The following is a 25,484-nucleotide window of genomic DNA, read 5'->3' as shown; positions in this document are numbered from 1 at the left end:
TCAACACCTTTTATCATTTCATCTCTGTTAGTGAGAATTAAGTCCAATATGGCTCATCCCCTAGTTCCCTTCTCTACTTTTTGGGAGACAAAGTTGTCTGCTAGGTTTGTCAGGAATCTGATCTTCCACTTGGTTTAGTTTGTCTCCCAGTTGATGTCAGGGTAGTTAAAGTCCCCCATTACTATTGTGATGTGCTTCCTACATACCCTAGTTAACTGACTAGCAAAAAGTTCATCTATTACCTGTTTGGTTGGGTTGCCTATAGTATACACCTATGGCAATGTCATTTTTCCCCTTTTATATTGACCCATATGCATTCAGGACAGTTTTCATCATTGTTGTGCTCTATTTCTGTAGAGATGTAAGTTATTTCTTATGTAGAGAGCAACTCCACCTCCTCTTTTTTGGTCTGTTTCTTTTAAATAATTTAAATCCCTCTAGCTATGTGTTCCATTTGTGGGTTTCATCCCACCAAGTTTCCGTAATAGCAACAATATCATATCTGCCCTCATTTACCTGAATTTCTAATTCACCCTGTTTATTGCTCATACTCTGTGCATTGGTGTATAGACATTTGAGTCCTTTACAACTACAGTAACCCTGTGTTTACTTTCTAAATAACCTGTTTGGTGCCTGAGTTCCCCTATTTTCTCACCACTTGTTTGATTAGTATACTTTGTGTGGCCCTCGCTATTATTTGCTTGATTTTGCTTGACAGCAAGGTTGATAATTCTTGTACACACACACATACGTTACATGATAACCCTATAATTTTTAGATTGCCGGGGACAGGGATGTTCTGTATCAATTAACTCACTGTCCCCATTGTTCAGTTTAAAACTTAACAACTGTTTCGCTTTTGGGCTCAATTGTGGCTATAAGTTGAGGACTACTATATGTCCTTCAGAGATCATCAGAGTGAGAGTCTTCACAGAGAAAATTTTAAAGAAATCCAGACTAAAATCTTCTGAATTCAGTATTATTTAATTTTCTTTAGAAGGCACACTTTAGAAGGCACACTTATTTTGTCAGACTTTATTCCTATGGTTAACAGTAGAGTTTTTCAAGCAAAAATCAGACCCCCGAAGTGTCATTCACGCCAGTGCTAAATTCCGTCAAATTACATGAATTGAAGACAAAAACTAATGGGATGATTTGAAAGGCTGGGAAGCCACACAGATAAAACATCAAACTGTAGGTTCATTTTGGCTCTAATTGTTGACTGCTAAATATTTCTCCAGTAACATATTTTATTAGAAAAATCAAAATTGAATTCAGCAGGAGGTGTAATGGATCAATAAAAAGAATGGACAAATCCACACCATCAAATTGAAGGTTTGTTTGTTACTTTCTCTAAAAAAACAGATTTTAGCCAAGTGCTTCCCTTTAGACTAGATGATTATTAGCAGACCAGGCACAAAAGTAGAATTGTAACTCTCTCTCTTTCATTTCTTCAGTTGGTTGTGTAACAGTTAGCAAAGAATGCAGTGTTAAATTCCCGCAGCCTCCAGCTCGTCCTTCAGGCAGTATTCTGGACGATGACCGCTATGCCTTGGCCACCTCCAATGCAGGCAGAACCCACGGCGTATTTACCTTTACGGCGCCTACAAGAAACCAAGAGAATAGCAATTATGAAAGAGATATTTGAACCTCACAAAAGGTTTTCCCTTGCAATTTAGTCTACATTCCAAATCAGCTGGACCGAAAATGTTATTTGGGATTTATCCACCACTTTGGAATCTAGACCAGCGATCCCCAGCCTTTCTGAATTTGTGGACCAGCGGGGTGCGTGGGGGAGGGGACAGTTCCGTGAGAGCGGCAGGCACGGACACAGCTCCATTTGTGCGAGTAGCAGGTGCAAATGGAGCTTTGCGCACGCTCCCTCCCTTCCACAGCCCACTTCCGAATGGGTCACGGCCTGGTACTATCGGGGACCCCCAATCTACAGGATTCAAAAATAGTGGAGAGCGCATCACTATACCAGTGATGGCGAACCTTTGAGAGACCGAGTGCCCAAACTGCAACCCAAAACCCACTTATGTATCGTCGGGTGCCGGGTGGGTGTGGACCATTGGGTGGGCGTGGCCATTGGGTGGGCGTGGCTTTGGTGGTAACAGCAGACTGGGTGGGACTAAAAAGTTCAATCAATCAATTCCAACTTTGCGAGATCTTTTTTTTTCCCCGTGAGAAGTTGATATTGATTGATTGAACCTTTTTTTTTTGTACATGGCAGTGGAGGCCTAAAGCGAAAAGGTTTTATAAAACCCAGCTGAAGGCCTAGGACTGGGGCGACATCATGCGTGCCCACCGTGCCATAGGTTCGCCACCATGGCCCTATACTATTTCAGACAAATGGCTGTCCAATCGGGGTTTTTTTTTTAAAAAAAAAAACACCCTCCAGTGATGGAGCAGCCACAACTTTAATCATTCCACTGATTAATTGTTCTGATTGTCAGGAAATTTCTATTTCCAGATTGGATGTCTCCTTGATTAGTTTCCATCCTGCCTTAAGCTGCTTTGGAGAATAGGTTGACATCCCTCTTCTTCATGGCAGCCCCTCAACTGGAACCCTGCTATCATGTCCCCCCTGGTCCTTCTCTTCATTAAACTAGACATACCCAATTCCTGCAATCACTGTTCATATGTTTTAGCCTCCAATCCCCTAATCATCTTTGCTGCTCCTCTCTGTACTCTTTCTAGAATCTCAATATCCTTTTTACATCGTGGTGACCAAAACTGGATGCAATATTCCAAGTGTGGCCTTACCAAGGCCTTGTAAAGTGGTATTAACCCTCCACGTGATCTTGAAGCTACATGCTTGAAGTAGGAATACAAAGCGAGCAGCCGTGTTTTTCATCAAAGCATCTATTCTGACTAGCTTACAGGTCTCCAGGATCTCAGCCATAGATTTCCCCCCCCCCCATATTTTTCCCTCCCTGCTATTTTTTGCTGAGCTGCCAAGGAGTAAACATGACATCTTCTGCAAAAAAATAATTGACACAGTCTGTTTTCTACAGCAAAACCACAGTGACTCAGTTATACTCTCTCCAAATATTCTTTCCAGAATGTTAAGGAGAAACACAATAAAAAGTTTTCTTTGTGTATTTATCCACCTCAGTTCATGAACCAGATGACTGGTGATTCTGGAGCCCGAAGCTCCGAGAGGGTGACCCAAAGCGATGGCCCCGCCGTTGACGTTGGTCTTCTTGGGGTCCAGACCCAGAACTTTTTCCACAGATAAGTACTGCGGGGCAAAGGCTTCATTGACCTGGAAACGCATCAGACAGGCACGTTAGAAATATCTCAAACTGGGCTGCTACGACTTGCTGATTAGAATTATCCTCAACACTGGTTCTCATCTCTGAAAAAAGCCACGGGGAACGCAGATTTCCTTGGGGAGAGGAGAGATCAGTCATCAAAATCGTATGTTTAAAAAAACCCCAATCCACCAGGATCATATACTGGGCAGAATTCACCAGAAGTATGGAATCGTTTTCAAGAAAGGCCAAATAGTTGTCTGGTGTAAAGGTACCATTTGTTTAGCAACTGTCTAAATCAGGATGTCTCCAAACTTGGCCCTTTGGTGACTTGTGGACTTCAACTCCCAGAATTCCTCAGCCAGGCAAGCTGGCTGAGGAATTCTGGGAGTTGAGGTCCACAAGTCATCAAAGGGCCAAGTTTGAAGACGTCCTGATTTAGATGCTACAGTTTATGCATTTGCAAATGAAGTTGACTTTGTTAATTAAAAAAAAATACTAGCCAATCCACTATTTCTTATACAATTGAAGTAAGCTGAATTCAAGTGAGTGGAGCTCTTAGATTAAATATATATTACGGAATACTCTGTATTTCTAATTATATCTTTGTAATGAAAATATAATGTGTATGATTTAGATTTAGCTTAGTAGCAAATTATCTACTAATGGCTGCCCAACCTTTGTTTGAAAAGCTCCAGTGATGGAGTCTCCATGTCGCCAAGAGATAAGTTATTCCATAGTCTAACACAGGGGTCTTCCAACTTGGCCCTTTGATGACTTGTGGGCTTCAACTCCCAGAATTCCTCAGCCAGGCACGCGTGCCTGGCTGAGGAATTCTGGGAGTTGAAGCCCACAAGTCATCAAAGGGCCAAGTTGGAAGACCCCCCTTGTCTAAAGTTACCATGGCATTGGAAAATGGACTCACCCTCGGTCCTTGCACGTATGACTGTCACAGCATCCCCCTCGTCACATGATCAAAATTCGAATGCTTGGCAACCAGCCTGTGTTTACGATGGTTGCCGCGTGTTGGGGTCATGTGATCAGCTTTTGGGGCCTTCCAAGCTGGCTTCCAACAAGCAGAGTCAATGGGGGGGAGCTGGATTCGCTTAACGCCTGTTTGATTCGCATAACAACTGCATTGATTTGCTTAAGGACCATGGCAGTAAATGTCACAAAATCCAAGGCAGCTCATTTAACAACCACTTTGGTTAGCAGCAGAAGTTCTGGTCGTTAAGTCGAAGTACTACCTGAAACGTTGACATTATTTTTTAAACTTTTTTTAAATTCCCTGATAAGATCAGGTCGGCTCAGGAAGGCCTCACATCTCTCTCCATGTCACTTTGCATGACGCTGACAGAAGCTGAACTGTGGAGGTTATTTTGCCAGGACTGCAGACAATATTATTTCTAGGCAATTGTTGTGCAAAACCCTCAGATTCTGTCCCAAGGACTACAGAGAAGGCAGAGAAATGCAGGATGTCGGTGGAGATTCTCGGTCATCCAGTTCATACTATGAGACTCAAAGGATTTAATTTTTTTTAAGGCAACTGGACTGTTTTTTCTTTGAGGAAGAAGAAAAGATTTCGCTTACTCATCCAAGAAGCTTCGTCAGAGAAGCAAAATTTCTTCTTCTTCCTCAAAAAAAAACAACAGTCCAGTCGCCTTTTAAAAAAGCACCTTTGAGACAGAGAAATAATAATAATGATAATGATGATGATAATAATACTAATAATAATAATAAAGTTGGAAGGGACCTTGGAGGTCATCTGGTCCAACCCCCTGCTCAGGCAGGAAACCCTATATCATTTCAGACAAATGGCTGTCCAGTTTCTTCTTAAAAACCTCCAGTGTTGGAGCATTCACCGCTTCTGGAGGCAGGTTGTTCCACTGGTGAATTGTTCTCATGGTCAGGAAATGTCTCCTTAGTTCCAGGTTGCTTCTCTCCTTGATTTGTTTCCATCCGTTGCTTCTTGTCCTGCCTTCAGGTGCTCTGGGGAACAGATTGACTCCCTCTTCTTTGGGGCAGTCCCTGAGATACTGGAAGGCTGCCATCCTGTCCCCCCTGCAGGTGTACCAGCCAGGAAAGCTAACTATTAAATCGCTGATCATCTTAAGGATCCGTGCAAGGAAGACCAATTTCACACCCTGTAGGACCTGTCAGCTGCCCTACGGCAACCCCGATTCCAGCGTTTATATGGCAATGGGGAAAACGTAGCCCCAAAGTTTAAAAGCTGCGTTCAAGACCACAACCTTCACGAACTAATATGGGTACACTTGTCACCTACTGAGAGAGACAATTCAGAATTCTTCTTTCCACACTGAATAATTACAGCTAGTCCTTAATTTACAAGTTACGACAGACCCATCCCGAAAAGATGCTTACAACCCAGTTTTGAAGTGACGACGGCTGCAACACCCCTGCAGTCGTTTGTCCTTGTGATCAACTGTGGGGATGCTGCAGCACCCACCCGCCCGCCCCAGCTTTCTCTCCCCCGCTAATAACCCATGCATTTGTTTAACGACTGCGTTTCACCGAGGGTCCATTACCTCAACCAAATCCATGTCTTTCAAAGAAAGGCCAGCTTTCTTGAGGGCTTCCGTAACAGCGGACACGGGACCTGGGTCAGAAGCATACAGGTGTAAGCAAAAGAATGGAAGGGGGCCCATTCCTTAACAGAATAATAAGAGTTCAAAGAGGACCTTGCTGAGCTTCTGGTCCCACCTCCTGCTCAAGCAGGAGACTATAACCTCCATGCTGGACCTCCAACATCTGCCACTGAAGGACAGCTTCCAGCGTGATCCGAGGAAAAACGTCCCGTACGGGAAATATATTTGTTGTCAATGCTGCTAACATCGAATGTTTTTGCTTTGACAACAGTTGGAGATGCAACCATTTTCTTCTTATGTTTTACTCTTAGAGTTAGAGCTAGAGTTAGATGATGCTGGAGGGGTGGGGGAGGAAGGTGCATGAGAGTTTAGCTAGACATAGCAATACTGGGCCTAGTGTGAGAACCAAGGTTATTGAAATAAGAGAGGATAAGAATTGGCCGGGTTGGAGAACTGGAGGGAGAGCCTGCGTTTCAAGCTAATTGGGGAATGTGATTTATGACTGTTAATTGGAGGAGGGAATTGTGCTTTGATACTATGTGCTCAGGGGAGGGGAATCCACTTTTTGGCTTTGTCTATGTACCTGCCGATGCTATGCTACTCAAATAAAGATTATTTAAGGTAAACAATGCCTCAAAGTTCTTTGAAGAGTTTCATCTGTCATGGTTCCGATAGATGAAACCAATTAAAAGAACTTCAAGGCAAAGATTTCTTCCTCAAAGAACATTTTATTTAGGAAACAAAGTATCGGCACTTACATAGTTGAACCCAAGATTAAAGTTCCCTCCCCCAGATCCAAAGTAACAAGTTGCAGTTCCCACCCCAGAAAGGCTGTCATAAATCACATCCACCAATTATTCCAAAACCCGGGTCCTCCTCCCAGCTTCTCAGCCCGCCAAATGACTTGAGTGTCAACTTCAGGATCTGGCCTTATCCATTTCCAAATGAAGCTAGACCAATAGACCGACAACTCTGTAGCTCAGAGCTGACCTGAGGAGTCCTTGGTGCTGTCTGATCTTGGTTGCTAACATCTGTAAGCAAAGAACCAGGTTCAGAAAGCACCAAGACCTCCGCAAAGCTAAATCAGTTTTCACGCTGCTGCCTGCAACCGGGGAATTACGGGGTCTCTTATGCCTGGGATGGGAGAAACTTTGATTGATCGGCAGGAAAGTGTTTGCCTTGTCACTTACCAATGCCCATGATGTTAGGGTCGCATCCAGTTACATGGTAACTAACAATTCTAGCCAAGGGAGAGAGGTTGTGCTTTTTTACGGCATCTTCACTTGCTAAGATCACAGCTCCTGCCCCATCGCTCACGCCCTACAACGGAAGAACACCAGAGATCAAGGCTGGAGGAAATAAAAGTACGATTGAAGAACACACCAGTGGAGACACAGGGAGTCTGAGATGGTAAGGAGATGTTATCAGACAGAGAACGTTCTCCAGCGTGGCCTCTTTTCAGTGTGCCTGTGTTCTGTCCCCGTCTGACACACACACCCAAACAGCCAGCCGAGGGTTAAATAACTTCTCCACACTCCACGCCACAGATAAGAAACTTGGCAGCAGCTCCGTATCTGCCTGCCAAGAACTTTTACTCAGAGAACACAGAAACAAGAAACAATACACACAGTTTGAAATTCAATCCACAGCAAACTACTTCGCCAGAGATTCAGCTTTTGTCCATCACAGAGGTCCAAATGGCCACCACCACCCTTTTATAGCCTGTGGGGTGTGGTCCAGTGACTCAGCTTAATCTCTGGGCACGTCTCCTTTTCTGCTGCGCACGCTTGTCGCACCTACGCTGGCGTGGATCCAGCCACAACGTATCTTCATCACTATCCGACACACCTGGCTCCTGGCCAATCTCAGAAACACCTGGCTCCTGGTCAATCTCTTCTCCGTCGGGAGACACCTGAGGCATTGCCAGAGGGGAGGGTCCTGGAGAGGGAGGCCTGGCCATCTCCTCTCCTTCATGTTCGGAGCCTTCTTCCTCCGATAAGAGGGGCTCACAAGACGGAACCACAACAGCCTGGATGTTGCGCGTACTGACCAGGAATTTCGGGAACTCCAGTTCCCGATCCCTTGGGAAGGGCATAGTTTGAGGAAAGGTGGATGAGGTTATACCGCTGTACCATAAAATTAAAAGTGAAAAATAAAATAAATCCATCAAGTCTCGGGGTAGAGCGTATTGATTAAAATCCTGACACAACTAAAATAAGGAAGTTTCAACAGAAGAGGCCCCGTGCAGCTGAGGGCTGAACTGTGGGGATCTGGCTGCTCTCTGAGCTTGGCGGTTTTCCTGCAGACATTTCATTATCCCACTAGGTAACCTCAAACCTAAAATGAAGGTTTGTTTTATTTAGGCATTTTTAGCCAGTTCTTCAGCCAAGCAGGTTCCAGGACCTGATGCAAACCAAGCCACGTTCTGTGTACAGAAAAAAGAATTCTTCAGCAGCAAAACATGACTGATCTGAGACTTTTGCAATGGGCCTGCCTGATGTATATTCCTAATTACTGCTTCTGATGCAAGGCATTGGAAACACCTAGACCAGGGGTAGTCAATCTTGGCTCTTTTATGACTGGTGGACTTCAACTCCCAGAATTCCTGAGCCAGCATGGGGGGAACTATGGCCCCTTCATGACTGGTGGACTTCAACTCCCAGAATTCCTGAGCCAGCACGGCTCAGCTTGGAAACCTCTCCCTTTCCCCTCAGCATGGCTGGCTGAGGAATTCTGGGAGTTGAAGTCCATAAGTCTTAAAAGGGCCAAGGTTGACTACCCCTGACCTAGACAAAGAAGATTTTTGGAATGGAATTTGGATATTCTTGATTATGGACAAGGTGTTGATATTGGACTATAAACGAAATACAGGCGCTCAAAGCCGTTTTCTTTCAGTGCACCACAATGGATTAAAACATATAAGGAAAGGTTGATGGAACTGGGTCTGTCTAGTTTAATGAAGAGAAGGACAGGGGGAGACAGGATAGCAGCCTTCCAGTATCTCAGGGGCCGCCCCAAAGAAGAGGGAGTCAAGCTATTCTCCAAAGCGCCTGAAGGCCGGACGAGAAGCAACGGGTGGAAACTCATCAAGGAGAGAAGCAACCTGGAACTGAGGAGAAACTTCCTGACAGTGAGAACAATTAACCAGTGGAACAACCTGCCTCCAGAAGCGGTGAATGCGCCAACACTGGAAGTTTTTAAGAAGAGACTGGACAGCCATTTGTCCGAAATGGTATAGGGTTTCCTGCCTGAGCAGGGGGTTGGACTAGATGACCTCCAAGGTCCCCTCCAACTTTATTATTACTATTATATTATTATTATAAAACAACTGGAATACTTCCTCTTGGTATATTAATTTTCTCTCCTGTAGGAATTTGTGGCTGCAGTCCTTCTCTTCATTTCTTTTAGGTAAATTATGGGCAGGGGTCAATAAAGGTCTGTTCCTCTCTGCTATTCTTAAGCGGTGTCTCGTAAATGTCATTACAATTAGTCCCTGACTTGTGGCCGGTTGCTTAATGACTGTTCAAAGTTACAACGGATCTACCTGGGGGGGGGTACTTAAGACACGGCTTCAAAGTTCCGGTGTTCGGGGAGCCTCCCGTGTTCACATGGCTGGACTTTGGGTGCCTGGTCACCTGGCCACGTATACAGTTCCTTGCAGTGTCCCTCGGTGACCTGACTGCGTTTCGTAACCATTTTGCCCAAAACCGGCATTTTCTTCCAGTTTTGGCCAAGCTGGCTCATCGAGAACCATGGGTTTGCTTAATGACCACAGCAAGAAAGCTCATAAAATTGGGCTGGCCCGCTTTACGACCATCAGGACATACAGCCGTAATGAGCAGGCTCCGTTACGGTCGTGACTCAAGGACTATCTGCGCTAGAGGGGATCCCAGCATCGGCTGGACTGCTAGAAACAGTTGTCTCAGCCCAGCTAAAAGGCTCTAATTTGGGGAAGGCTATCGATGTTTTCCAAAGGAATTGCTCAAAATATCCCCGAGACACATTTTTCCCAAATAGTGTCGTATATGCAAAAGCTACAGCTCTGTACAAACACCCTGAAAAGCATTTTTAAGCTGCCTCACACTCCTTCCGCCAAGGAACCTCCGTGTCCAATTGAGGTGTGTCCCCTGGCCTGTTCATTAGGGCGAAGGGGACTCCCTACTGCAGTGGTGGCGAACCTATGGCACGTGTGCCAGAGGCAGCACTCGGAGCCCTCTCTGTGGGCACGCGTGCCGTCGCCCCAGCCCCGCCTCCCCATGGCCCCCTCCTCACCAGCAGACTCCCAGGAGGAGAATCGCCCCCGGGTGCGGCCCACACGGAGCAGTGCAGCCAAGGACATAGCCGGGCAGCAGGGACATGACTCCGCCCTCGCACCCCATAGCCTGCAGATGATGCTGCGGGGTGTGGGCGGAGGGTGTGGCTGCCATGGTGCTGCAGGGATGCCATGATGATCTGCTGCGGGCCATGGAGGCGGTGCAGGTGGGCGGGGTAGGGGGCAGGTGGGGGCGGAGCAGGCAGGGTGGGAGGCGGAGCAGGGGCGGGAGGCGGTTTTTGGGCACTCGGTCTCTAAAAGGTTCGCCATCACTGCCCTACTGGAAGAGTGGTAGCGCTAAGAGCTCAGCAGTTGGACTCTGGCTCCGGCCCAGACTTCTAAAATGACAAAAGAGGAGCTGAATGGAAGACTGCCAAGTGTTTCTGTCATGGTTCCGACTAACAAAACACTTCGAAGAACTTTCAGGCATTGTTTATCCTAAAAAGTCTTTAATCGTGCAACAAAGTGTCGGCACAGCATGGTGGATGCCAAGATCTGAATTCCCCTCCCCTGAGTACATACTATTCAAGCATAATTCCCTCCTTCAATTAGCAGTCATAATTCACCTTCTCCAATCAGTTTGAAGGGCAAAGTAGCCAGCAGTTTCTTATCTTAACTAATCCCCACACCCATTCTTTCTCCTCCCCTCCCAGCATCATCTAATTTAACTCTAAAAGTACCACACAGCTTATGCAGAGAGTGGCTGCCTCTTCCTATTTTGTCAAAGCAAGAACATCCAACGTTAGCAGCGTTGACGGTTTCCTTTCACCTCCTAGAGCAGTGGTGGCGAACCTATGGCACGGGTGGCAGAGGCGGCACTCGGAGCCCTCTCTGGGCACACGTGCCGTTGCCCCAGCCTTGCCTCCCCCCGTGACCCCCTCCTCTCCAGCAGCCCCCCTGGAGGAGAGTCGCCCCCGAGTGTGGCCCACGCAGAGTAGTGCAGCCAAGGACATGGCAGCCAGGCAGCGAAGACAAGACTCTGCCCTCACGCCCCATCATGAAGTTGATGCTGCAGGGCGCGGGCAGAGGGCGTGGCCGCCATAGCGCTGCTGGGCTGCCTGGGCAATCTGCAGCGGGCCCTGGAGGTGGTGAGTGGTCCTGCGGGCAGGCGGGGTGAGGGATGGGGGGCAGAGTGGGGGCGGGGCAGGGGGTGGAGCGGGGGCAGGGCCAGTTTTTGGGCACTCGGTCTCTAAAAGGTTCGCCATCACTGTCCTAGAGGAGGAGGAGGAGGAGGAGGAGGAGGAGGAGGAGGAGGAGGAGGCTCACCGAGGCGTTTCCGGCGGTGACGGTGCCGTCCTTCTTGAAGACCGTAGGCAGTTTCCCCAGTTGCTCCATCGTGGTTTCTGGCCGGGGGTGTTCATCGTGGTCCAGCATCTGTTTGCTTTTCTTAACTTTCACTTCAACGGGGGCCATCTCAGCTTTAAAATAACCTGCTTCGTGAGCTACAAGGGTAAAAAAAAAAAACCAATACCAAAAGGTCACGGAAGGTCCTCTACGACACGTACAAACACAATTCAGCACACAATTTCCACTGCTAAGCAAGGCAGTCGTTAGCTGAGTTTTGCCCCGTTGTACGCTCTTTTCCACCACGGCTGTTAAGCTTAGAATCACCGCAGTTGTTAAGTGAACCATGTGGTCGTTAAACGAATCAAGCTTCCCTCACTGACTTTGCTTGTCAGACTGGGAAGATGGCAGAAAGAGACCTGAACTTTTTCATAATTTTTTTAAAAAAATGTTTTTACTGACCAGCTTTCCACCTCTGTTGGGTCTTGAAGGCGTAGCGGTCACACTCTTCCCTTGTAATGTTGTATTTTGCAGCAAGATTTTCAGCGGTGACGCCCATAGGAGTCTGGATATGGGCATCGGTTAGGCCCGCCCACAACACGTCTTCCAGCTGTCAGGAGGGAAGAAGCAGAACCAGGTTTTAGGCTAGCCACCAAAAGGGGTCTGCACAGTAAGTTATGTCCATCCATGGGTCTGTGAGTTTGCAATCTTCTGGTTCACCTGTTTTTTAATTTCCCAGTTTAGCCAGTAGGCCCAGAACTCCTGGAGGCCTCCCATCCAAATGCAAACCTGATGTCATGTGTCTGATTAACGAAACACTTAAAAGGACTTTCAGCATATTTTTATCCTAAAAGCATTTATTAAGGTTACAGAGATGTCAGTACGGCATGGTGGAAATGCTTAGATCTGGATCCTTTTCCGTTGCACATACATTCCAGGCATTTTTCCCTCCCCTATTTTGGGGTCATGGTTCACATCTTCCAATTAAGTTGGAAGATGTGATTTACTTCCGGTTCCTTTTTCCCGGGCTTTCCTTATTCTCCTCCCCTTTCACTGTTGCCTGATTTAACTATAAAAATACCAGACAGTTCTGCATATTGTCAAAGCAAGAATATACAGTATTTGCAGCGTTGACACCTGGGATATAATAATAATAGTAAAGTTGGAAGGGACCTTGGAGGTCAACTAGTCCAACCCCCAGCTCAGGCAGGAAACCCTATACCATTTCGGACAAATGGCTGTCCAGTCTCTTCTTTAAAACCCTCCAGTGTTGGAGCATTCACAGCTTCTGGAGGCAGGTAGTTCCACTGGTTAATTGTTCTCACTGTCAGGAAGTTTCTCCTTAGTTCTAGGTTGCTTCTCTCCTTGATGAGTTTCCACTAATCAAGCTTGATTCCAGTCAAATATTGCTACAAGGCTGCTAAAGTAAACTGAAAGTCTGAATGCAAATTATTGCACATTCGTTGGTATAATTCTTTACACTAAATACACTATCATCTAATGGGGCAGATTAATTCTCTTTTGTGTGTTTTTATGGATCCGGGGCATAACTCAGGGTTCCTTCAGAAGGGATACTCTGGTTTCAAACAAAGAGCAAAACCAACATGACTGGCGCAAAACACTAACCTTGGGATCAACTCCCAGTTTTATTCCAAAACGTATATTTCGAACGGCAAAAGGTGTCTGGCTCATACTTTCTGTTCCACCACACAGCACCACCTCAGAGTCTTTAAGGCTAATTTCCTGATTTGAGGGGTGAGGGAAAAAAAAAAGCATATTAGATGTGCAATATACATACGAAACACAAAAAGCATTGACTTCTAAACTAGGGGTCCTCAACCTTGGCAACTTTAAGACTTGTGTACTTCAACTCCCAGAATTCCTCAGCCAGCTTTGCTGGCTGAGGAATTCTGGGAGTTGAAGTCCACAAGTCTTAAAGTTGCCAAGGTTGAGGACCCCTATTCTAAAACTATCAGATCATTTCACTTTTCTTTTTATCTTGCTTGAGTAGTCAAAACTTTGTTTTAAATATGTAAATGAAAAGCAGGTGAACAATCTTTGCCTGACCAGATGCAGAATAAGTGTATGCACAAACCTAAATTGCAACTGAAAACACAGGCTGGCTGAGAATAAGGTACAATAAATAACTGGGACCCGCACCTGGCAACCGTTGACGATAGACTGGAAGCCGGATCCACACAATCTGTTGATGGTCAGGGCAGGAGCTGGGACTGGCACTCCCACACGTAAACCAACATGTCGCGCCAGGTAAGCAGCATCTGTAGAACTCTACAAGGAAAAAGAAAGGCAAATTCTGTTTAAGAATTAAAGTTGTATGGTTGAAGGTGAGTTTCCTATCTATTTGTAGAAGTGAATAAATGCAAATCCCGCTCATGGGGAACGTGGGAACAATGTGGCCACTGCAGCTTCACTGCGATTTCAAACAGTCACTGAACATGGTCACTAAATGAGGACTCCTGCACACCTTTCTTTTCCTTAATATTTACACAAGACTGCTAATTTACTCTTTATAAAAAAAAAATGAATGAGCTCAGTTAAATGGTTCCAATAGATGAAACTCTTCAAAAGAACTTCGAGGCATTGTTTACCTTAAAGAATCTTGATTTTGAGTAGCATAACATCGGCACTACATAATCGAAGCCAAAAACTGAATTCCCCTCCCCTGGGCACATAGTATCAAAGCACAATTCCCTCCTCCAATTAACAGTCATAAATCACATTCCCCAATTAGCTTGAAGCGCAGGCTTCGTCTGCAGCTCGCCAATTCTTTATCAGTTCTGGGCTCAATAACCTTGATTCTCACCCTAGGTTTAGTGTTGTTATGTCTAGCTGGACTCTCGTTCACATTCCCTCTTCCCAGCATCATCTAACTCTAAAAGCAAAAGGCAAAAGATGGCTACATTTCCATCTGTTGTCAATGCAAAACATCCGATGTTAGCAGTGTTGACACACTGATTGTTGATTAATGCAAAGGTCAAATAGAAGCTCAGTTGTGAAGAAAAAACACCGCAAGTAGTGCTAGGTGATACAATGACCCCACTGACAATACACAACTAGTCCTCAACTTAGGATCACAACTGAGCCCAAAATTTCTGTTGCTAAATGAGACATATTTTAAGCGAGTTTTGCCCTATTTTATGGCCTTTCTTACCACAGCTGTTAAGTGACCATTGCAGTTGTTAATGACGTGGTTGTTAAATGAATCGCGCTTCCCGCTGACTTGGCTTGTCAGAAGGTTGCAAAAGGGGATCACGTGGCCCCGGGACACTGCGACTGTCATAAATATGAACCAGTGGCCAAGCGTCTGAATTTTGATCACGTGACCCTGGGGATGCTGCAACAGTCATTAAGTGTGAAAAATGCTCCCAAGTCACTTTTTCCAGTGCTGTTGTAACTCTGAACAGTCACTAAATAAACTGTCGTAAGTCAGGGACTTCCTATACTCTACAATGCTAGCGAATTCAGTGACCCATTAAGTGTTCCAAAGGAAACCGTTGGGTAAGTGAGGCTGATGGGACGGGAGACGCTGCGGTGTGTTTCTGATCTCTCTGTCACGGAGCAACTAAGCAAGAGGAGGAAGAGGAGGACCTGCTGGGGCGACTGGCAGCTGCCAAAATGTACCGACCTGCATGACGTTGCCCACAATCACGCTGTCAATGATTTCTGGAGATACTTTGCCAGCAGACAAGGCTGACCGAGCCGCAATCTCTGCGAGGTCCGTTGCCGTGAAATCCTTGAGCAGGCCGCCGTAAGCCCCAAAGGGAGTCCTCTTGGCAGAGACGACGAATATTCCTGGGAGACGAAACACAGGGAACACACGTAGGGAAATAAGAAAGCACTTTTCGAATCTTATTTTAAATCTTACCCTTTTTCGATTCAAATCTTACCCTTGTTTGATTCAGATCACTTTAGCAACTTTAAATCTGTGGACTTCAGTTCTCAGAATTCCCCAATCAGCATGGCTGGTTGGGGGAATCCGGGAGTTGAAGCCTTTGCATCTTAAAGTTGTTCAGGTTCAGAAATACTGATTCAGTTCAATATTTATTTATTTTGTGGATTCCAAGATCAGCTACTGGGCATACAGTCTTCTTAACAATTGAAACAATCAAGAAAACCAGTACAAAAATAAAATGTATTATGGCAGTGTTCCCCAACCTTTTCCTGCTTTGCGGACTGGCAGGGAGGAGGGGAGGGTCCCGCACGAGCGGTGGATGGGCGCATGCACGCAGCTCCATTTGCACAAGCGGCACTTGCCCGCTGCTTCTGCAGCCCAGTTCCGAACGGGCTGCGGCCCAGTACTGGGTTGCAGCCCAGGGGTTGGGGGCCCCTGTATTATGGCATACGGCAAATTTTACCAGTGGCGATTCAACATCCAGGTCCATTCCACAAGAAATCCTGAATTTTTTTTGGTACAGAGTTTAGGTTGCTCGCCAACTCCTAATAAATAAAGTTTGTCTTCTTTTTTGCCAAATTCTTAAATAAGGGGTTATAATGCCACACAAAAGATTAACCTAAAAGATTAGGCCTTCTTGATCTATACTGGATATTATGGTACAGTAGTTAGGTATATGAAAGAGATCCTGAGAAGTTTTGAGAATTTGGGTGCACACAGAGTTTTCAGCTGGCACTGAAATGTGGGGAGTTTCACTGAAATGCCGAGTTAGCATCGAGATGAACCTGCTCCCTCCAGGCACTGGGTAAATCTGCACATCAGCCGCGTACCAAACTATGCTTGGAACTGACCGCTATAAAGAGCTTGCATGGACTTGACTGGTTACACCGGGGTCGGCAATGAGAGACAGTTAAAGGAGGGAAAAGTAGAACTTAGGGATTTTGGCGTACGATTCTCAGTTCTGGCTAGGCCAGTGGTGGCGAACCTATGGCACACGTGCCAGAGGCGGCACTTGGAGCCTTCTCTGTGGGCACACGTGCCATTGCCCCAGCCTCGCCTCCCCCCACGACTCCCTCACCAGCAGCCACCCTGGAGGAGAGTCACCCCTGACCGTGGCCCACGCAGAGCAGCGCAGCCAAGGACATGGCAGCCAGGCAGTGTAAACAAGACTCTGCCCTCACGCCCCATCACGCGCAGTTGATGCTGCGGGGCGCGGGCAGAGGGCGTGGCTGCCATGGCACTGCTGGGCTGCCTGGGTGATCTGCAGCGGGCCCTGGAGGCGGTGAGTGGCCCTGTGGGCAAGCAGGGTGGGGGACAGTGTGGGGGTGGAGCAGGGGCAGGGCAGGGGGTGGAGCGTGGGCGGGGCCAGTGTTTGGGCACTCAGTCTCTAAAAGGTTCGCCATCACTGGGCTAGGCAATGCTGCCATATGCCTGATCTGTAACAAAACGATGCCTTTCTCAACAAAAGGAACCAAGGATCGTTTCTGTTTAGAGGTTCAAGTTGTGGGCAGTCCAGCCTCTGGTTTGATGATTGCTCTTTCAAATTAACTGGGATCTTACTATACAGGTAGTCCTTGCCTAGTACCGGTTGCTTAATGACCAAAGTTACAAACCTCTCCAGGGCTGCTACTTACGACCCAGATTTGAAGTTCTAATACACCCTCATATACACAATTTACGATGGTTTGCCACTCATTATGTAATAAGATGCAAGAGATCCATTGGTCGCATTCTTCCAAAACGGCTAGTTCCTCGGTATATTTAAAATTTAATACTTCAAGTTGTCCTCTTAAAACTCGCCATTCCAAACGGGACAATGTTGGTGATCATTACTTCTCCACGCTTTTTGAAAAGGGAACTTATCCATCTCCCATCAAGAGAGTATTTTGATCAGGGTTCTTTCCAGCTGAGTTAACTGAGCCATACAGGGAATTATTTATTTCAAGTTACATGGAGTTATTTTAGAAGTATAGCATGAATAATAAATGCAGGCCACTTAATTAGAACTAATCAAAGTGAAAATAAGGTCATGGGTGCATTAGGCAGACCAAAGCAAGGAACCAGCTTCTGAATTTTCCAGAAACCTTTCGCTGAATTAGATGGGTTGCTTAATGTCTTTACTAAAAGATCAGCACCAGTTGCCAACTGCTTACTCAGCAAAATTTAAGATCTTGGGGTTAACCTTTAAATCAGGTCTGATAGCTAAAGCAACTGCTTCCTTCATTGTAAATTTGTTCAGCTGGTTAATAACTGCAGGAAATGCTTATCTGGAAGTTGTCTCTATAATCAAAAGTCCAAATCTTTGGCACAAGGCAGGCAGCATTCTCTGGTTTTGTCAGTTGTGTAACTTTCCTAACAGTGTAGGAGTTGACTTCCCCCCCCCCATTCTTTCAGTCTATGGGAAATCTTTAAAGAGACCTGAGATTGTAATACAGAGAGGCTGCCATGCCTCCCAGTTAAGGATTACATCAGGTATTCTGATCCTGAGTTAAAACACCTTATACATCAGATCAGATAAACTCAGATAAAATGATTTCATAACAGAAAAAACATATTTAATCAGAAAGATTACTTGCATTCATGACAGTTGCTTCTGATAATATCTCTGTTCATTCCTATAGGTGAAAGAATGATGCTCTCTCTCCATAGCATCTTTATAGCGTTAAAGCAGGGTCATCTGGTGACATCCGATGGCCCATGCTTCTCTCAGACAAAGGCATTCCAAACTGGCTTGTGTCCAGGAAGTCTCCCAAATGCCCTTTAGAAACTCCTCCCACTGATCTACTAACGTGCTGTAGCTGACTAGCTAAAACTACATTTCCCATAAGCCATCTCTTAAGGAGACAGCACTTAACCCAATAAATGCCAGATATTCTAACATAAAGATACATGCTCTAGTCTAGTCAGAGTTACATAGAGTTACACGATCCAGAACACTCCCCGCTTGGAAATATAAATTTCCACTACTAACTAACTGAAATAAGCAAAAAACATAGCATTAGGCATGCAATACTCATTGTTAACTAACTTGTGACTAAAGAGGTAAAAATATGGTATCAAAACATGCATAACTATAATGTAAATATAAAAACATGCACAATTATAACAGAAATAAGCAAGTGTTATATCAAACAATGCATAAACACAATACATAGTTTGAGGTTCAATCTTCTAGTTCAGTCTTCGTCAGCAACGGGACCAAATCGGTGCTCAGCCTGGTACAAGAGTCTTTGAGTCACGACCTGACTCACGTGTCTTCACAATCTGGACCTCAGCTTGGCAAACTAGTTCATCACAACTGGGTGGGCCCTGTGCGCAAGTCCCATGGGCCAATAGTTCTGGTATGCGTTCTTGTCTCTCAGAGAGACAAGGTTTTCTCCCTGTAAAAGAAACTGGAACCAAATCTGGAACAGAAAAACTGGAACCCAAAATTTCTCAGGAACAAAGGAAACTGGATTCACAGGATGCTCAGGAACCGAAGAATCTGGAACTACTGGAAACTCAGAGACAGCAGGAGCTGGAGAATCAGGAACAGAAGACTCAGGATACTTAGGAACCGAAGAACCTGGAAACACAGGAACAGCTGGAGCTGGAGAATCAGGAACAGCTGGAAACTCAGGGACATTAGCAGGAGCTGAAGAATCAGGAACATCTGGAAACTCAGGAACAGCTGGAGCTGGCAACTCAGGAACAACAGCAGGGGCAGAAGACTCAGGAACCGCAGGTTCTGGAACCACCGATGGAGCATTGAAGATGGCTGCTACTGTTGTCATCAGGGTAGTGAGGACTTCATGTATGGGTGTGGGTGTCTTTGATGACATAGAGTCTATGATTTTGCGGGATGCACCAATCATGTGCTCCCACGCTTCGCTTATACACGCTTCGCCCATGTGAGATGCATGGGGAAGGCAATTTTTGGCCTTCAGACATTTGTCAATCACTGGGTCATGGCAAATATCTTCAATAGTCTGTAGGTCCTTGCAGGCTCCTACAAGGTTAATTCTTGGAATGCTAAGACAAGTGATCAAGACAATCAAAACTATGCCTAATCTCAGGTGCTTCCGCTTAGCAAGGGGTTTGAAGCGGATTGGTTGAAGTTTACTGGGTGCCTGAGGTTGAAGGTTGGTATGTTGATCTGGAGCTGGAAGCATATAGCGTTGTGGTCTCTGTGGCAACTGGTTATTTGGACCAGCCAAGAACTCAGAACTTTCTAGCCAGATCAATTCTGTTAACTGTGTGGCGAGGTTGGGCCACTTAATTTGGTTCACAAAGTTCTTATCTATTGGCACATGTTGCCATTGTTCAGGGTTAAAAGATGTTTCAATCCTTTTCACTCTGTTGCCTACAGATGTAGAAATGTCTGCTTTGCTTGCAGATGTAGCTTGACATCACCTTGCTGTCTGCATAGAAGGTGATAGACTGTAGTTCAAGGCACAAGGTCTTCGCTGTCAAGTTGGTGAGCTTCACAGCCAAAGTGGTACTACATAGTTCTAACTTTGGTATGGTGTGGCCTTCTTGTATTGTTAGTCTCACTTTTCCAAGAAAGACACCGAGATTGCAGCTCTCCCCGCTGCAGACTCTGATGTATCCTATGGTTGCAATCAAGACGACATAAGTGTGGCTCTCCCCGCTGCAGACTGTGACACATCTTAAGGCTGCATTTGCCTTCGTTGACACATCTAAGGAAGCATACAATTCTTTCTTTTGCACTGTGGCGGGTGAGCTGGAGACATACGTCCGCTGCACTTGCATACTCTGGAGACATCTTGAAAGTATACTCCATGACTCCCAGTCTTGTTTCTGTTCTGGCAGACGCAGCTTGTCCCAGTGTGTGGTGTTCAGGGAGAACGCGCGTAGCGGCAGACGTTGTTTGTCCTCTATGGACAAAGCTAAGTTGTTGTAATTCTGACTGGTCTGGAACAGTTGCTTCCAAAGCAGGTTTGGTTGTCACAAGCGTGCAGTGTTCTAGGTGTGATTTTAGGTGAGGTGCTGTTCCATTACTGGGAATGGAGGTTTTTGAGATGCTCACCTGGGTTGGGGTTTGCGGATGATCAACACAAACCGTCCCTCCTAAGGCCCATCCGAGTTCCATCTTAATGGCTACTGGGGTTCCTGGTGGACCTTTGATTCTTTCATTGGAGTCAATGGACTCTGGGGCGTCTCTTCCCACCATGAGTAGGATTTCAGCTTCAGGATCTAGAGGAGGGATTAAATCGGCTATGTGTGCTAAGTGAAGTATTTTTCTTGCCGCCTCTGGTGTTGAGATTTCGCTGCGAACATCTGGTAAGGTCTCCCATTCTAACACTGATGGTAACCGGAAATGTGAGATTCCGTCTATCGCTTCTATGCGTAGACCAGTGATTTTCCTCCCTGCCGTGTGCATTGGTACTGTGCACGTATTTATTGCAAAATGCTTCAGTTCACTCGGGAGGTCAAAGAGGTCGAAAAAGGCGGGCTTAGCTATAGTAACTTTGCTGTGTGGATCTAGTATGGCGTACATCTTTACGGCCCTTTCAGGTTGCCCGTCGGGGTAGACTTTTGCAAGACAGACGGGTGAGCATGAAGGAGGGCATGGTGAGTCGCTGCATATATCTGTGTAGTACGTCCTGTACGGTTTTGGTTGCTCTTCGGAGTCACTTTGAGTCTCCGTCATCGAAGTCGCTTGTTATGTCTCCTCAGAGGGCTTCTTAGTTTCTAGATGTAAGGCTGCTGGGTGCTTGTTACTGTCACACAGGTGGCATTTCACCCTGACTGCACAATCCCTGGCCATGTGATCTATAGAGTCACACCATTTGAAGCATATCCTATGCTCTTTGAGTAGGGCCTTTCGGTCATCCAGGGATTGTTTCCTAAATTCTCTGCAATCGTTTAGAGAGTGTGAGGATTTATGAATAGGACAAGTCAGGCCTCTTCTAGTTGATCGAGGGTTCGAATGAGAACTCCTCAGTGTTCATTCGTCTGGAGTCTTCTTTGTACGAGGCGTGATCTCTGTTTTGTACACTGAAACAGTGGTTCTGTCCTTCGTGGCTTGGAAAGAGCCTCTGTTAGGGCCGAAGTTGTGATTGGTCCGTTTTGGTGTTGGGAACGAGTCTTTTGTGTTCTCGAAGTTGCTGGCAGTACGGCGTAGTTTTGCTTGGTCAGTCACGAATTGAGCAAGGACAGCAAAGGCGGGTGGTGCGTCAGGGTCCTGGCTCTTGTGAGTTTCTGATATTTTGGCCCATTCGTCCCTTGACTGCCTTGGTAGTTTTCTAACTATAATCCTTTGCTTCTCAAACTGATCGAGGCAGGTGAGTTTCGGCATGTTGGGCTGCTCGCGAACTGAATGTAACATCGAGAGCACGTCTGCGAATTCCAACATCTGGATGTGGTCGTTGATATTGATGTTAGGGAAGGTGTAAATGCAATCCAAGAGCGAATTCTCTATCAGTTCGTGCGTGCCATACCGCTCATCGAGCCTTTCCCAAGCCTTGAGAAGGGCAGTAGCTGGGTCGCCTAGGTGGGCTAGTTGGATGTGGTCGTTGATATTGATGTTAGGGAAGGTGTAAATGCAATCCAAGAGCAAATTCTCTGTCAGTTCGTGCGCGCCATACCGCTCGTCGAGCCTTTCCCAAGCCTTGAGAAGGGCGGTGGCTGGGTCGCCTAGGTGGGCTAGTTGAGTGTTCTCTACTAATCGTGCGGATGCTGGTCCCAGCCATGCCTTCATGAGTCCAAGCATTCCGCTTGGTGTTATTACTTCATCTTGGATGGTAGCCTGGAACATGAACTTCCACAATACGTAGTCCTTCCCCGGTTTATCGGAGAATTTGTGCAAGCCTTTGGATGCCAGATCTAGTTTATCTCTGTAAAGTCTTGAAGGAGCGTAGCTGGGTGGGGACGGTACATCGCTTCCGGGAGCGGGGGTGCGCGCCATGTCTGGCTGGTGACTTCCTTCAGCATATTGTCTGCTGAGGCCATCTTGCCATGTCGCGTGCGAGGGGCCTTTGTTGGCTTGGTCTGAATTCCTCCGCTCTGGCGTTGAGCTGAGGGGACCTGAGTCCTTGCGTGGTCACTTGTTGGAGGGTTTCTCGTCTTTCGGGTGGTGCATAGGTGGCTCCCTGGTAGGTTGGCACCGCTGATGGTTGAGATTCCCCTCTGCGGTCAGGTCTGGGGGCGGTTCCTCGGGATGCCGCCTCCTGTTGTCTCAAAATTGCCTCCTTTCTGGCGAGCTCATCTCAGAGTTGTTGCACTTCCTGCTGTGTAACCGTTGCCGCTGCGGGTGGGCCCATCCGGTTGCCATCAGTAATATGGTTCGGTGAGTTCAATGGGGCAGCAGCAGTGGGAAGATCTTGCAGCCTAGATGTTGCGACGACAACTCTCTGGCTGCTCGGTACATCTGGCTGTTGAGATTCTTCTCTTCGTCTCGGTCTTGGGGGGCTTATGTATGGCTGAAGTGCTCTCACCTGCTCACGTTGAAACGTGCTTTGGTTATCCATGTAGGCTTGTACACGGCTATGAGGGCTTTCCCTTCCTAGTTTATCCAGCCCATGCGTAGATGTGGCGTCTTCTAGCTCTCTCTGGAGAGCTGCTTGTATTGCGGCTGCCTCTTTTGCCTTCTGTTGGCGCTGGGACATCTCAAAGTTGGCCTGAGCATTGACCATGTCTTCCCTTTGCTGATGCCGTGACTCTTCCACACGACGGGCTGCTGCAGTCTCCGTCTTGACCAGTTCCTCCTTTTGCTGTTTTTCTACTGCTGCTGTTTGTGCAGCAGCTTCAGCCCTTGCGGTATTGACTCGTGCTTCCCTGAGATGGGCGGCAATGCTGGCTGCCCCTGAGGCTCGAGATGCTTGGCTCTGGCGAGAAGTTGCTTTTGAATGGCGGGAAGCGCTTGTGACACGCTGGAATGCGCCTTGGAAATATGGCGAAAGGATGAGGCTTTTTCAGAGGCGTGAGATGGAGCCACATGTGATCGCTGGGATGGTGCATGTGAATAGTGGGAAACTTCGGACTCGGCCCTCTCGACCGGTCTGTCTCTCGGGCGAGGCTCGAGCTCTGGAGGGCATTGTGGGCTCTCCAGAAGCTTCTTACATTCCTTGTTTAGTAGCTTGAGGCTTTGCATCTTGCCATCGATAGTTAGATCTCCTAATTGTGCCTGAATGTCTTCGAGGTACTGTTCGGAGTCTATCCATTGCGCAAGAGCGTCTCCCTTATCTCCTTCCACTAAGTGCGCACGTTCGGGGGAGAGCTCCTCCTTAGACTCTTGGTAGAGTTTGTGTAATCTCTCCCAGTATCTTTCATGGTGCTTGTAGTTCGACTCCCATCTTTCCATCAAATGTGAGTGGATGGCTTCTGTAAGCTTTCTTTGTTGCCTCAGGTCATAGGGACCTTGAGACGTCTTTGGCTTCACTGAGGCTTGAGCTTCAGTCTCTGTGTACAGGTCAAGGTTGGCTGTTTGCAGCATTTCTCCTTGACCGGCTGGTTGGGGTGTCTCATCTAGGCTGGTGGGTTGAACCCCTTCATCTAAATCAGTGGGACACTCTGCCATGGCTAGGGCAGGTTCAGTACACTTCCTAGCTATTTTTAAGCAGATTGACGAACTTCTCTCTTTGACCACAAGGGGTTGCTACTTGCAGATCAGCTACTGGGGTGCTGTCTGTGGGTGGAGGCACCACTGGGTGCGTTCTCCTGCGTTTGTGGGTACTTCAGCGCAATTTACCCTTTCACCACTAGGGGTCACTTCCTGCGGGCCAGCTACCAGGGTGCTCTTCCTTCGAGGTTCACCCTTTGTCCACTAGAGGGTTTCTCTGTGCATGATGAAAGGCTTGCGTGTGGTTCCTCCTTTAACCACTAGGGGGCGCTGGAGAGAGGCCAGCCAAATTCTGATTACGTTACTGCTAGTGGCCACTGAGAGAATGCAGAGCTCCACGCGCTTCTACAAACTCCCACCTGGTCGTTAAGTTGCAGGCTGGAACTTGGTCATCAGCTCTGTGATAATAAGCAAGGATAATTGCTGCCTGTTCTTCTCCTTAATGTCCCTCAAGCTGGAACTTCTTGGTCGTCAGCTTGAGTGAGTGATTACTTTTGGTGAAGTTCACTCTGTGCCCTTTAGGGGGTGTAGGTAGCTTGGGATGAATTTAGATAACTTGCTCTTTAACTATCAGATTCACTCTGCGTAGTTAGAAGTGTGTGCAGCGAAGTACCTTCTTTTCCCTCTAGGGGGTGCTCTTAGCTTGGCTTGGTATAAGCCTGCTATGTGCTGAATTAATTATCAAGTTGTTGTAATCTAGCATAGGAAAATTTTCACCAAGGTGTCATGTGCAGATTGGCCACCAGATGATGCTACTGCATTGCTATTGGGGCCTCTGTATACCTTCTCATTCCATTGACATAGTTGAAATTCCAAGGGGAGGGGATGGCTTGGTAACCTGGTTGCTAAGGCTAAGGCCAGGGGTTTGAGTCAAAGAAAGCAGCATTTGGTTGAGAGTTAATTGCCTTTCACTGCCCTCTCTCTGCTTTCCTTTTTAGAGTTAATTGTCTGCCTCTGGCTGCATTCCAAACTCTCCCTTTGTCTGCGTAAAGACACAGCTTCAGAAGAATATAAACAAGGGGAGGGGGTATCACCCTTTCCAAGCCTTATCTGAACTTTAGAGGCAGTCTTTAAACAGGTCTTTGTCTCAGGCTGTTTAAATTGCGGCAAAGAAAGGAGGGGGGGGGATAAAAGCCCAAAGCTCCTTTTGGTGTTAGAAATCCAACCTTTACATGCAAGAAATCCTTACAATAAGAGTGCAGACTTTTCCTCTTCTACTTAGTGGGATAGACATCACAATATCTCTTTGCTTTAAACGTTGGCTTGTAAACAGATCCAAAGGCAATTTAGCAGAAGTATCCAAACAAGACACAAAGCACTTTATAACTTTTACTTTTCTTTAGTTCAGAGTCAGATGCGGAGATACTTTGAATTTACTTCGCAGGCGTTTAGTGGGAGATTAGCCCCATTGAATTACTGTTTGCCTTTATAAAGCTGATGTGAACTCTGAGCATTCTTTCACTATTCTGATCCCGAGTTAAAACGCCTTATAAATAAGATCAGATATAAACTCAATAGAAATGATTTCATAACAGAAAAAACATATTTA

At 46.5% G+C, this 25,484-nt stretch overlaps 1 protein-coding gene across 1 annotated transcript in view; it reads right to left on the bottom strand.

The window, feature by feature from the left end:
• Positions 1 to 1,020: 1,020 nt before the first annotated feature.
• The window catches only part of ACAA2 (acetyl-CoA acyltransferase 2), a 31,633-nt gene continuing 7,169 nt past the window's right edge, over positions 1,021 to 25,484 (bottom strand). Inside the window, exons 2-10 of the mRNA XM_015812143.1 lie at positions 15,106 to 15,272; positions 13,620 to 13,748; positions 13,086 to 13,202; positions 11,922 to 12,069; positions 11,442 to 11,617; positions 7,054 to 7,183; positions 5,804 to 5,874; positions 3,114 to 3,268; positions 1,021 to 1,604 (exon numbers count right to left, since the gene is read on the bottom strand). Coding sequence (XP_015667629.1) covers positions 1,520 to 1,604; positions 3,114 to 3,268; positions 5,804 to 5,874; positions 7,054 to 7,183; positions 11,442 to 11,617; positions 11,922 to 12,069; positions 13,086 to 13,202; positions 13,620 to 13,748; positions 15,106 to 15,272 — 1,178 coding nt within the window. The 3' untranslated portion in view covers positions 1,021 to 1,519. The remainder of the gene's footprint in view (positions 1,605 to 3,113; positions 3,269 to 5,803; positions 5,875 to 7,053; positions 7,184 to 11,441; positions 11,618 to 11,921; positions 12,070 to 13,085; positions 13,203 to 13,619; positions 13,749 to 15,105; positions 15,273 to 25,484) is intronic.

This window comes from Protobothrops mucrosquamatus, unplaced genomic scaffold (genome assembly GCF_001527695.2).
Source record: "Protobothrops mucrosquamatus isolate PMUCROS unplaced genomic scaffold, P.Mucros_1.0 scaffold70, whole genome shotgun sequence".
Taxonomy (NCBI): domain Eukaryota; kingdom Metazoa; phylum Chordata; class Lepidosauria; order Squamata; family Viperidae; genus Protobothrops; species Protobothrops mucrosquamatus.
This window is presented reverse-complemented; position numbering and strand designations above follow the sequence as displayed.